This window comes from Columba livia, chromosome 3, assembly GCF_036013475.1.
Source record: "Columba livia isolate bColLiv1 breed racing homer chromosome 3, bColLiv1.pat.W.v2, whole genome shotgun sequence".
In the NCBI taxonomy this organism is placed as follows: domain Eukaryota; kingdom Metazoa; phylum Chordata; class Aves; order Columbiformes; family Columbidae; genus Columba; species Columba livia.
Window position 1 is genome coordinate 96,672,790 of NC_088604.1, and position 13,554 is coordinate 96,686,343.

General features: G+C 43.2%; 1 protein-coding gene across 1 annotated transcript; it reads left to right on the top strand.

The window, feature by feature from the left end:
- Positions 1 to 366: 366 nt before the first annotated feature.
- LOC102088712 (serine/arginine repetitive matrix protein 2) lies at positions 367 to 8,547 on the top strand. The gene is made up of 8 exons (XM_065059535.1): positions 367 to 532; positions 827 to 1,174; positions 1,635 to 1,706; positions 1,946 to 2,080; positions 5,422 to 5,474; positions 6,090 to 6,173; positions 6,409 to 6,501; positions 7,979 to 8,547. Exons 1-8 carry the CDS (start codon positions 367 to 369, stop codon positions 8,027 to 8,029), a joined length of 1,002 nt encoding a protein of 333 aa, XP_064915607.1. The 3' UTR covers positions 8,030 to 8,547.
- The last annotated feature ends 5,007 nt before the right edge of the window (positions 8,548 to 13,554 follow it).

Below are 13,554 nucleotides of genomic sequence, written 5' to 3' on the forward strand. Positions count from 1 at the left end.
TTCTGAGTTAAACTAGATCAGACAAAGATTCATGAGGTACAAAGATCCATTGGAACGACAACAGGATGCTATTTGTGTTTGGGGGAGGTTTGGGTTCAGCTCAGGTTGGATTTGTTTCAGTTCAGGCCAGTAACAGAGGAATTGTTTCAGTATCCCATGATTACTTCATGCTTGAGAACGGGGTGTTTTAAAAGGTTAAGCCCAAAGTGTTGGAAATCAGCTTGGGAAAAACGTTAGCATCCACCTCCCGTTCCTCTGCGAGAGCTCAAACACCCCGTTGGTGCCAGGGAGCGCCCCATCTCCATGAGCGCTGTACGTGGGACGGAGGTGCCGCACAGCTGTAGCGCTGCTGCTGCGGGTAGCCGAATGCAGCACGAGAGCAGCAGCAAACGGGGTCCCACGGCGGGACTCGGGCTCCCTTGGTCAAGTTACAGCCGACTCGGCTTGACTCGCACCTGCGTGTGCGGAGGCGCAGACACGCACAAGGGCTGTGTCCACACGCTGGTGCACAGCAAAGGGTGGCGGCGCACGCGTGGGCTGGGTGCGGGGTCTCCGCTGGAGCAGCCGCAGCTGGACGGGGCTGGCGGGCTGCTTCCTGGGAGCTGTTTCCTGGCAACCAGCCCGTGGGGCAAACCGCAGAGCTGGACAGCGGGTCGGCACCGCGCTGAGGCCGTCATGCTCTGCGCTGGCCAGGCGGGGTTACGAGAGGCCGCCCGGCGGGTCCTGGGAAGCACAGACAGGCCTTGTTTGGCACAGGCTCTGTAGCAGAAGCCCTTAATTTTCGCAACGGGTAACGTGGAATGAGTAACTTTCCCTTCAGTTGCAGGCGAGGTTCCGCAAAGGCTTCCAAAGGCCTGCGGAGGCTCAGCGTACGGCTCAGGTGGGGACACCCTCCGCTGGGGCTCCCCCCCGCCCCCGCGGGAGCTGCCCAGGCGGGCCGGCAGCGCTGCGCCGGAGCCCGGCACGGCGGGGAACGGCTGCCAGGGTTCCTCGCCCGAGGCGCCCACCCAAGCGCGGGGAAGCCGCGGGCAAGGCCGCCCGGCCCCCGGGAGCGCTGCCGGCCGAGCCGAGGCTGCAGGCCGCTCCGCCGCCCTCCCGCCGCCGGCTCGCTGGGCAGGAAGCGGCCGCCACTTCCGGGTCGGCAGCCGTGCGCGGCGGGCCCGGCTGCCCCTCGGTAAGGGCGGGCGGGCGGCCGCAGCGGCCACCCGCGTCCCGGGTGGGTCGGGCAGGGGGTCCCGCGGCCGCAGGGTGGGGGCAGGAGCCGCCGTTGCCCCAGGGGTGTGTGGCAGGTCGGGACAGCCATGCCCGGCTCTCGGGCTCGGGGCCCTCCTGGCAGCTGCCGGCCCTGCGCAGCCCGGGGCGGCCTCGGCGGGGCCGGCAATCTGCCGGGGGCTGCGGCGGCGCGTTCAGCGAAGGTGACACGATAGGAAAGGGGATTGGCCTCCCATTCCTGAGGCGAAGGGCCGAGAGCCTGAACGTGAGCTTCACCGGAGCGTGGTGCGGTGCGGTAGGAGCAGCGGTGGGGCCGCCCTTGGAAGCGCTCCCGGGTTCCCCCTGCCTCTGCAGTGCTCTTTGTTTTTTTCCTCCCAAAGTCTTTTGGAAATGTTATCAAAGGTACTTTTGTCTCTTACTAGATATGGATAACAGGAAGGACGAAAAAAGTAGGACACTGTGTGCCACTTCACAGGAAGGACTGAAAGTCCAAGGTGGGTACTGCTGATCTGTTCCCATGCTGCAGTGGCATGTGTGTTATCATTTATGTCGCTTACCATGTTCAGCCCTGATATGCAGCATCCTCACTTGCCAACGGTAACAGACAGTGGGGAAAAAATCCACAACCAGCTCCTCAAAATAGGTGTTCATTGTGTTTCAGTTCTGTGAAGTGTCATTTTTGTAGACTAGAGTTACTGGCATGCTTGTCACTGTTGCCTTGTGTTATCCTAAGGAAAAGAAAGAAGGAAGCGAAAACGCAGTAGAAGCAGATCATCATCCATTTCATCCACATCGTCTTCTAGCACTGCATCCACCTCTTCCTCATCATCACACTCATCATCAAGGTCGTCTTCTTCAAGTAGCAGAGGTAAGCTACCTCCGTGCATACAGATGATGTTTACCAGTTTTGATAGCACTCCTGGAACATTTAAAGGTCATTTTAAATGTGGCTAAACCACCACAAAAGGACAGTGTAAAATATCAATGTTGCATCTTCCAAGTGTTTCTCTCACAACCCTTTCCCATTGCCATGTTAAGGTACCTCTTTGCACACCATATGCAACGTTCCTGTGTTGATCTAAATAACTTCAACATAGAAAATGCCATTCTATGTTACTTTGTAACAACATGCTTTATATATTTAAACCTCTGTGTTTTGAAAGTAGAAGGAATACAGATATTTCTCTACTTCAGCCCTATATTTAGACCAGTGTTGTGGTCTTTGATTTAGTCTTACTTCCGTCTTAAAGCTCCAAGCTTTTAACTTTGAGGACTCACATGAAGTTTAATAACAGCAAGGACTGAATTCAGCGGGAACATGTATTCAGCCATTGCGGGATTAAGACACTCCAGTCTAAGCGCTGCTTACTTAGAGGACTTGAGGTAATTTTTTTTAAAAAGGTACTGTCTAGGAGTAAGTGCAGATTTTTTCTACGGGTATAACTTGTGACCTCAAGGGGAATGTACTGCTGATTATATCAGGACTACATTGCTTTGATATTCTGTATCAAAATATTTGGTATCATTGCAGGTAAAATGACCAAATTGCCATGCTGTTTTAAATAGAATGTGTTAGGCTAAATACTCTAAATACTGAAGTGGACTTTATATATATATATTTATATATATATATATATTTATATATTTATATATTTTTATATAAATATATATATATATATATATATATTTAATCTATTTTTTTTTTACTTTGGTTGGAAAGAACTCTTGTATGAACTAGAATTATAGGAGCAATAGAGTTCTGATGAAAATTCCCTAACTTCAAGAGTCAGATGAAGTTTTACTATCTGGTGCAGGACCTCGTATCTGTGATTGTGTATCCCACAGCTTAACCAAGACTTAGTTCTGCTTCTCTTGGAGTGGGTTTACATATGTATGGAAATATTACTTGTTCTCATACTTCAGTGGCTTGATTCAATTTATCTGATGTAAATACATTCTGAAAATGTTCACATCTGTGAACTTGTACATTTGATTAGGTTCTTCCTGTCTTCTTGAATGAATTTTATCCCATGTGATACACTTCAGCATTTCTAAAGAGAATTAAAATGTCATGTCAGACGCTGACTTTGTGAACATGCTTGACATGCTTTCTGGTTCATCTTTTGGAGGGGTGTCAGGAAAGCAGTATCCGAGGAAGAACTAATTCTGAGTTAAACCCACTTTGTCAGTCTGCATGCTCCGAGATTTGCTAAAACTTTACAGCTAAAAATTACTAAAGTTTTCCTGTTCACAGAGGAGAGCAGAAGATCTAGCAAAACTGTCCTACAAGGGCACATTGAAACAACCAGATTTTCTCCACCTAGAGAAGAAAAGATGTGAGGTAATTGAGCTAAGACAGATATATAGGTGTAGGTAGCAGCTACTGTGGAGGGTGAGTGCAAAATCTGTGACTTTCAGAGCAAGGAAAAATGGCCTTAAATTGCATCAGAAGGGATTTGAATTAGATTTAGTAAAAATACCCCCTAGCAGCAGAACAGTGGAATAGCTTGCCTAAGTTGCAGTCAAAGACATTGAATGCTTAAGGTTGCCCAGGTCTGATGTGTTGGGTATGGCAGGAGTGGAGTGAATGTTCCTTGGGATAGCAAAATGGAGATTTCTTCTGGCGTTTTTTAATCTCTGTTTTCTTTTTTCTTATTTAGCAAGTGCAGCTGTAACTCTCACTGTTAGACACTGGGCAGTGGCTGGGAAAACCAAGAGGAGTTGGGGAAACTGTCTTCTGCTCTCTTAATTTGTAGCCCCCATTTACATTTTCAGCCTTGCTGGTAACATAGGTTATATGGAAAATGAAGCTAACTTGAATGCAGAAGGGACACGCTTTGCTGTGGAAAAGGAGACATGGGGATATAGAAACTGGGACTGCTGCTTGTTAGGTGGAGCTGGGACAGGGGTTCCCTTCAGACAGGAGACAAGCAGGCAAATCAGTGCTAGGACTAGGGAGGCGGGGTGACCGAGTATGGAAGCAGCTTGGGCCGGTGAAGAGGCCAGATGGTGAGGACGGCAACTCGAAAAGAGTAAAAGAGTGAACAGGAGAAGTTGGCCTGGAGGTCAACAGTTCAGCACTGAAGTCTAGACAAGTTCTTTTAGGGCTTGTGGTCATGAGAACTGTGGCTAGGATGGTGGGAGATAAAAACTGAGTCTGGAAGAGGTGTGGGCAAAGGGATAGAACTGGGCAAGTGTCCATTCACCATAGTGTACTGATTTTCAAAGCCCATTGTTCTTGAGTGTACCCCTTTCCTGATGTTGGCAAACATTTGTAAAAGCCCTCTGGCCAGGTATATGATCACCTGTGGGCCCTTAGTCCAGTCCGTTGTTACCAAGAGGCAGAATGTGGTGATAGAATTGCCATTTTCATAGTTTCTTCTGACATGCTTGTGCTGTATTTGTTTTTAGGAGGCCCAAAGAAGATTGCTTGGGCAGCCTTACCTTAAGAGTTTTCTAACTTTTGAGACTGGCTGTGCTCTGGTATATTCATATGATGTTATATTTTGCTTGGAATTTATTGTAAAGAAATGACAGAGCTGATAACTTGAAGGCAGTCTCTTGGAAGACTAGAAAGATGTTGTACAATCTCTCCAAGTTTGTAGTCCCATAGTCAAAGCTGGTGCTTAAAAATCAACTTCCTCATGTGCCAGTCACAATGCTTTCATTAAAATCTATTATTTGGTCACAGAACTTTGAGTTTCTGCCTTACAAAATTTACTAAAAGCCTTGAAGTTGGAAGGTGAGCTGAGCAAGTATGAGAAGTTTTTAATTTGCTTTGAACAGTGATAATATTTTCAGTGGTTTGTCAGCACCAACTGTGCTTTTTGTTGCTTTCTTTGTGAGTCAGGATCCCTGGCTATAAGACAGATGTTTGCAGTCTGTTCAGTACAGCTGCAGAAAGAAAAGAGAAATAGTGTCTCCATTAATATAAGATATTAGTATAAGTAGTCACTAAGTAAATCCAGGTATTTTCAGTTTCTGCATTAGACCAGCAAGTGGCAGTAAGCTGATTAAAAAAAAAAGTGTTGCTTTTCTCTGTGTGAGTTTCAACATACATACAGCTGAATTAAAGCATTTTCTTCCTATGTTTTACATTTCTATATGCCTTGTCTGTAAAACCAAGTGCCTTTTTCAGCATGCTAAGCTTACAGGGTTTTGGTTTGGTTTGTTGTTTTGTTTGTTTTATTTGATTTTATTTTTTTCCAGATTCCCCTAAGTCTAAATCAAAGAAAAAGAAGAAAGAAAAACACAACAAAAAGGTAAACATTTACTAAGAGAAATAAGTAGTTAACAAACAGAAAATAGTTCTTCACATTTCGATAACCTTCAGTGTCATGTAGCTGTAATGCTTTTGTCTGTGGCTATGTAAATCTGAATCACACTTTTAGGGTTACAGCAGGTGAGCTGACAGGTTGGCCTATACTTGACTATATACTAAAGGAAAAATAATTTAAAGGTTCCTTTTGCTAGTAGTTGCTGGCCCAGCTAGAATTTAGAAGCAAAAAAGAAGTGAGGAGTCTTGATAACTTTATAGAATTTCTGTTAGAAGAAACTATTTATAGTCAGTGAGAGAGAGAAGTATATCCCTGCTGTTGTAATTTGTCATTTTATTAGGACCTTCTGTTCAGCGATTTTATATATTGAGGTTACATTAAAAGAGGAAATCAGGGATCAGGCCATTAATTTTTCTCAAGATCCCAAGGGCTGCTAACCCTGCTTGCATTACTTTCTGTGTGCTTCAGGTAGTATTTATTCAGCAGTGGTAAGAGCAAGCAGTAGCAGCTGTCTTGACTAGCTGGGGTGTTAAGAGCTACTTGTGGTTTTCCTTTTTTTGCCCTTGTGAATCTGTAAGCATAAGAGTACATGTCTTGTAGAAAAGGAAAAAAGAGAACAAAATGAAGAAAAAGAAAGAAAAGAAGAAAAAGAAAGAGAAAACAGGACCTGTCCAGCTTTCCAAGGTATGCCTGTGTGAGTCTGAAGTCCCGTTATATTTGTCATCTAAACACTTAATCTGTCCTGTCATAAAAATGTTTATAATGCCACCAGTTTTGTCATCAGCAAATACAAACCTATCTGTGTTGTTTTGGACAGTTAGGAAGTATAGAAGATTACTGTCTGTAATTTTATTTAAGATTTGTAACATTACAAAACAAAGCAAAGTTGATGGCTTTCTAATTTGTGATCTCATTTTAGTTCTTTAAAAACAAAAAGAAGAATGAAAACTACAGCATGATAACGGGAAAGAAAATTAAGATGAAAATAAAGAAGACTAAGAAGGATAAAGAGGTAAGAATTAAAATAATCTATATATCCCTAAGGGAAAATACTGTATCTTGTAATGTTTTTCTAATAATAGTCTTTTGTAGAAGAGTAGGTCTTACAGTTAGGAGTTGTAAATTAATCGTATCTTTTAATGTGGCTGTGATGCCATCTGGGAAGTTTTAATTCATTCTTTTGGCAGGCTTTGTGTTATGAGTGGGCTTGGGATGCTCAAGCACGAGTAGCTAAACCAAAGAATGCTTGTGCAGGTTCTTAGAATTTCAGTCCATACTGTTGAGCTGATTCGTGGCTTTCTCTGTTCATTTGATTTGCACTGTTTTTAATTGTCCTAATCTTCTTCCAGTCTCTTGTGATCAATTGTGGTAATTGCTGTTTTACTGTGTTTTTCTAACACATGCAAGACTATTATTTAGAGAGGAGTTAAAAAAATATGGTAGTGGTATTAGGACCACGTGCTCATGCATTCTCTCAAAGCAGTCAAATGCTTTTGCTGAGATACCCAGGGAAATAGATATCATGAATAGCATTTTGTGCTATTGCTATGGGTGTTTGGACTCAGCACTTAAATAATATGTTCACTCTTTTCAGTAGTTTCCACACCTTAGAGTGATCTGCAGGGAGCTTTTGGTACTAGTCATTGTGTGTTAAAAGAGCTCCTTTGCTGAGGTGTCCAGTTTGGCGCATTCCAGTTCAGCCATAACAATTCATTCTACAGCTATCAAAGCAGCCCTGAGCATTCCACCTTAATCTGGATCAAAAAACAATTATCTTCGTTCTGTGGCGCTGAAGTTTGTGTTGAATTATGCTGAATGCTTGCTAGCCTCATCCCAGTAACCTGCTTGTTACAATATTTGATGTCAAATATTCAGTGCTGGTCCTTTTTTGATTGGTATCCATGGTCATGAACATGCTAAATTGAACATTCGTTTTTAAGATTCAATGATTGTTTTATAAATTGTGTTTTTTAAAAAACACTGGAAACAAATGTTTTGACTGTTGGGCCATCTCTTAGGTAGAGAAAGAGTCTGAATCAATGGTTCCCTTTCTGTAATGCTGCAAGCTGCTGCTTAGGCATAGAAAAAAATGATACTTCCCAAACCCCAAGGCTTGCTGTGTGTACAGTGGAAGTTGCCTCAAGAGAATTGCATCTGTTCTGCTTGTGAGTTCCCTTCTGAGCAGGCTGTGAGCTACATGATGACAACCCAGCAGAGCCTCCACGGGGAGCCAGTTAGAAAATGTCTCATGAAATAGTGACAGTGACAGCTTGTCTGCTGTAGCATCTCTCCTGAGTACCCATTCCCTCGCCCCTCCTCCAGGCACTCACACCGAACTGGTAGCTGGTCATATCCAGCTGTTTGAATGTGGCAGTGTTTGTTGTGCAGCGTGCTGAGATGCGAAAGCCCCTCAGAAAGCAGGGTTATGTAGCCTTGGTCCGCTGATTACAGGGCTGTTAAACCACTGCCTCTGCTTTTCTGCTCTACAGAGAGACCGCAATCGTGCAGAACTCCTTGAATTTCTGAACTCTGCCTTATAATGCGAAGAGTGCTGTCTGGGGACTTGTAAATATACCAAGCCAATGATCATCCTGCTTAGCAAGACACTAATGGGAAACTCAGGGAAAAGGACACCAAGTTTGACAAGACCAGACTCTCCTGGGAATACCATCGGGATGTTGTTTTTTAATGGCAAAATGAAGAGTAACTGATAACTTGTTAATGAAGATCCATGTCCTCCTTTTGAGATCCTAAGGTAACAGCCAGGCTGTGGTGTTATAGAAGAACCTAAGAGTATTGTTAACAATGATAAGAAATGATGCACCGAAGTCCAATAATGTAACTTCAATCCTAACTGCATGCAGAATGCACTCTTAATTTCAAATGTCTTAGTGTTTCTAGTAGTTCAAGCAAAGCAGAGTATTTGTAAATGTCTATTTGAAAGATGAGGTGTTTCTATATGTATATTTTTTCCAGTAGTGGTTTTACTTGTCCTGAAAAGCAAGTTTACCTTTGTAAATAGAACATGCTTTTACATAAATGATTTTTTGACACTTCAGTCACTAATATGTTATTTTCTTTCGGAGTTTGAGATATGGTCTTTCTCTGGACAGTTTATTGCTCTTTCTCACTAGAAAGTGTAACAGTAAAATACTCTAGAGCAATAATGGTAGCTGAATTATTTTTATCCCAAAATAGAAGCAGGAAAGGTCTCTGGTTTTGTTTATCTGGATCAACTGTTCAAAGGCAGCTCACAGTAGATAACCCCCACATCTGGAATTACATTTCCTAGACCTAAAAATTCTGGAGTCTGGCCTGCTTTTCTGATCCTGTGAGCTGCGTATCGAATATTCTTCTGTCTCAAGTGCGGCAAGACACATATTGCCTATCTTAGTCTAATGTAAAGAGAAGGAGCCATAGGAATGATACGGCAGCAGGCAGTGACAGGTGTGTTGACAGTGAGATGAGACAGGTCTGGATATGCAGCTGGACCCAGCATAATGTGGTGTGTGTGACTGTGTGTTAGCCATGGTAGTTTGCTCAGAGCTTGCTCGCTTCCTTCCAGAGCCTTGACTTGATGACCCAGCCAGTCCCTGTGTACATAACCCTGATGCAGGAATTCCACTTGAATCCCTTGTACAGCCAGTGCTCTTTGGTAACCACAGTTTAGGAATGCCTCAGAAAAAGGAGTCAAGGGTAGTTGACTTTGACAAGAATATCAGGTGCACAGTGGTCAGAGAGTGGGGAGTTCATTAAAGAGCAAACAAATGGAAAACTCTTTGTGCCTGTGTCTGCCATGGTGTTTCAAGTAAATCTGAAGATTTGTACCATTGCTCAAGGGATAATTTGAAAACTATTTTAATGTGTGAAATATTCTGAAGATGCTAGAATCCTGTCTTTTCCCTACTTCTTTTTTTTTTTTTTTTGTGAAACATTTTGCAGTTTTTGCAGAGAGGTAACTCTTTAAAGGCTAAAGCCCTGGTCCACGTGAGCAAGTCCTTATATCCTTCTGAACATAAAACATGAAAACACATAGGTAAGAACTGGAGTTTCCTTGACTTTTAATCTGTTGATGGAAGCTTTTATTTTTGGAAGCAACAAACAAACCAACCAAACCCCTCCTCCTTTGTTTCATGGGGATCAGGCTTTGATTTATGCTGCTTTGCTATCTTCTAGCTAGACATGCCAAAGCATCTTGCCCACATAAGCGGATTTTGTCTCCGGACTTTACTTAACAAGGTTAATCCTAAACACACCCTTAGAAGACACTAACATCCTTGCCCTTGCCATTCCCTAGGTTATATTATATGTAAAGATGGTATAATTTCCTGAAAGTTTAGGAGGGGAAGAAAAAAAGAATAGAAATTTGGAAGTTGGAGAGCAAATAGGAACAGAAACCCCAGAGATCTCACTTGTAAAAAGCTGTGTTGATTGGAAGATTCAGACTTAATTGAGATAACCTGCTTTTTGCTGCCTTATTCAAGATCAGTCAAGATAGTAAAACTCTTTCACTGTTCCAAGCTAGTATGGAAAAGGCAAAGGACCTTTAGTAATATGGTGTGGTCTGTTCCTCTTCTAGGGTTTTGGTAATTGCCAACTATATGCAAAAACAAGTCAGACCACTTTTTCTTTACAAAAAGAAACAAACACAACTCTTTTTTTTTTGCTGTTTCAGAACAGAGGAATTTTTCCTGTTCAGTTTAGACATGCTGGATACACTTTAGATGCGTTATTCTGTGCCAGCATTTACTTCTAAACTAGCATTTAGAAAGCCAAGCTGTTTACGTTCTGTGGCAGTTACTCTGTTATATTCTCTCCTGCCCAGCTGGTTATGAGTGTTGTCAGAGACTTCCCAGCAGCTGGTGCTTATAGAAGGTTCCTTTTCTTCCCTACCCATCTCCATGTAGATTCTCAGGTTTCTAAAAAGGTTTGAGTTCATGTTGCATCCTTCCCTCCCTCATCTTTCCCCACAAGTGCTGAGATCATGTGCATCTTCTTGAGACTGAGGATCTTTGAGGCTGCTGTTTTGAGCTGGCCAACAGATTGCAATCTCCCAAGCAAGCACAGGCCCATGCAGCCACAATAATTGACCATGCCTTGCCGCCTCAGGAAATAAATTAATGTTATTGACCTTTTCACTAAAGCATAACTTCTTAATACTGCTTCAGGTTACTACTGTGGCAGCTGAACCAAAGACTGAACCAGATGTGAAGGGTGTGATAGTAAGGTGAGAGACGTAGGGGAATGCAATGAAATGCAGATCAAGAAATTTGCATGAGGCAACTGTCAAGCGATGTGGGATGTTGACCTGATATGCAAATGGCTGATAGAGAGCCTTGCTACTGTTCTCAGAAAAGTGCATATCATGGGGGGAAGCTGAAGGCTGAGACAATAGAACAATAGGTGTGAGATAGGGGTGGTGGGAGACTCCTGGTGTCAGAACTCATGGAGTGGGGCAGAGGTCAAGTGATAAGGAAGGGGCTGCAGCAGCTTACCTGGCTGGACAAGTTGACATTCTTGCTAAAATGCTGAATAATACAAGTTTTTCAGATGCGAAGCCTACTTTTTTGTGTATGTGTGACAGTCTTCCCTATCACACCTGCTTGCTGCGTTCCTGCATCATTTTCCTTTCTGGGGATCATGCAGAACTCAAGGGAATATTTTGACAACAGAAATTCCAGCAACAGAAGTCACTGGGGTAAGAAGGAGGGGAAGGATATATTCTCTGAACTGCTGCTGCATGCCCATCCTCCTTGGCACCATTCTTTCTAAGTATTCTGTCCAATTTACAAGAAGTTGTGGCACAAGCAGCAGAATTGGTAAGATGTGATCCCTTGGAATTTGTGCCTGTTGTTTTTAAGCCCCTGTTAGCACACAAGTCCTACATCCTGGAGTGTGTGATGTAGTTAGGCAGGCATAACTGTAAAGTGGCTGCGTGGTTTTCATCAGTTTCATGGTAGAGTATGTTCATTTGAACCTCCCAGAGCTAGTGAGTAATTGTCATGAAGCAAGAAAGGAACCAGGTATTTCTAAACATTTCTCCACAATATATGCAACTAGTAGTAGTCTTAAAAGTCATCTGAAGGGGATGGAGCATACTTACATAAATTTATTTTCTTATGCAGGGAAAACAGGCAAAAACTCAAAACATGAAAGAGTGGTTGATGCAAGTAATTAAGTGATTCAGCCAGTTCTCATGGGCAATGCAATTCTTTGTTACTCTTGTTTCCTTTATGATTTGCCTGAACTTGACTGCTTTGGCTGTGCAAAAATGTACAAGAGATCAAGATGTGAAAATACTTATAAATATCACTTTGTCTTGGAAGTATTTGCCTCTGTTGGATTAAGATCCTGCAGTGCTGAGCAGGGCCTGCAATTTTGATACCTGTTCTGTATTTAGTATGGTTAAACGTAGGCAAGTTGTGCTGGTTTGATGTATTTGGATGTTTCATGCTGCAGGACTAAATGAGCTTCCCAGTTATCCTGTGGAGCAGGGAAAACTGAGCGAGCTCTATATGCGGGGCAAAAACAGAGAGCAGAGGGGCTGAAGTAACTTGCCTTGGGGTCACCTGCTGAACCTGTCCTGGTGAGTTGCGGTGGGGGCTGTGACCACTGGATGGAGCTCTCATACGCTTTGTGTTAAACATGCTCCTCCTGGTCTTTGCTGTGCATATTTAGAAACAAGTTTCCAAAGTTCTTGCTCAACTCTCAAGATTGGGAGCTCCATTCTCGTTTGGACACTCCATGAAACGGCTGGATTTTAAGTGGTAGTGGGTCCTCCTGAAGGATATGAGGTCCTGGGCATACCTGAAAATCCTCCAGTCTGGTACTTGGTTATATCTGAAGCTGTAGGGTGAAAAGCTTTTGAGGAGTTGCTTTTTAAAATTATTGGCAAACACCCAGCCTTCTGTTTCCATCTCTGAACAAAATGAATCATCAAGATTACTCCCCAGTAGAGAGATCACGATTTATTTGGTTTTGACAGGAGGTATTTTTTCCTGACTGTTCAATTTTGGTCTTAAATTGTGATTCACAAGGAGTATGAAATATCTGGTGTTTTCTGAGAGCAGGACATGGTTCTGAGGGCTCTAAGGAAGCAAGTTTTGAAGAACATCATTAATATCCAAACTGGTAAGTTCACATCGATCGCAGAGGCCCAACATTAAAGATGATCATTGTTCTGACACCAGTATGCTGGCCACTGGTGCTCTCTTCCAGCAAGGTGCTAAAACACTGTAGCTAATATCAGGTGTATTTATTTTGCTCTCCATTTGTGAGCTGTTCTCAGGGTGACAGTGGTGTGAGAGAAAGGTCGTGGGAGAGTGAAACATCTGTATTTGTTGGGAGAAGTTGCTGCTGGTTTCCTGACTAATGGGTGCTGGGAAATCTGCCGGCAGGTGGCATTGTTGTCCAGCTGGACTGTCATGGACATGTGGGTTTGGTTTTGTTTTGGTTTTACCTTTGGACATTGGCTTTGCACTTTCTTATTCTGAAACCCTATAATTAGCCTGCAAAGACCTAATTATGTGTTGTTTATGGGGAACATTTGTTATTGCTGTCCTATGAATTTATTACAGTTCTTTGTGCATTTCTTGCTCTTGGCTGTGCTGTGGACAGACAATAGTCTGTCCTGCTGGTTTTTGTGTGCCGAAGACAGAAGGAAGCCTTTAGCTCCTAACTAGTTGAATGCAACAGGAGCAAGTTGCTGAGAGGCAGTAAGGACCTGGAAGGACCCGGTATGCTTGCACAGTCCTTACCTGGGCTGCTGAGTTCTTCAGAAGCTGCATGCTCTCCTTCTCCAGCTTTTAAATAATTTCAGACATCCAGTGCCAGGATATATATACTAAAAAAAAATAGCTGAGGAGGATTTCGCTGTCACTGCTTCTTACCACATCTGGTTACTTAAACAGTCTTGAGACTAAAGCAGGTGCTATCTGTTGTTTTAGGCAACCTGACACGGCAGAGAATAAGCTTGGAAAAGGTAGTGCACATGGACTGTGACCTGGTAGAGGCCTCTTGAGAATATGGCATAATGATCACTAAACGGGTGTAACAGTAATTACAG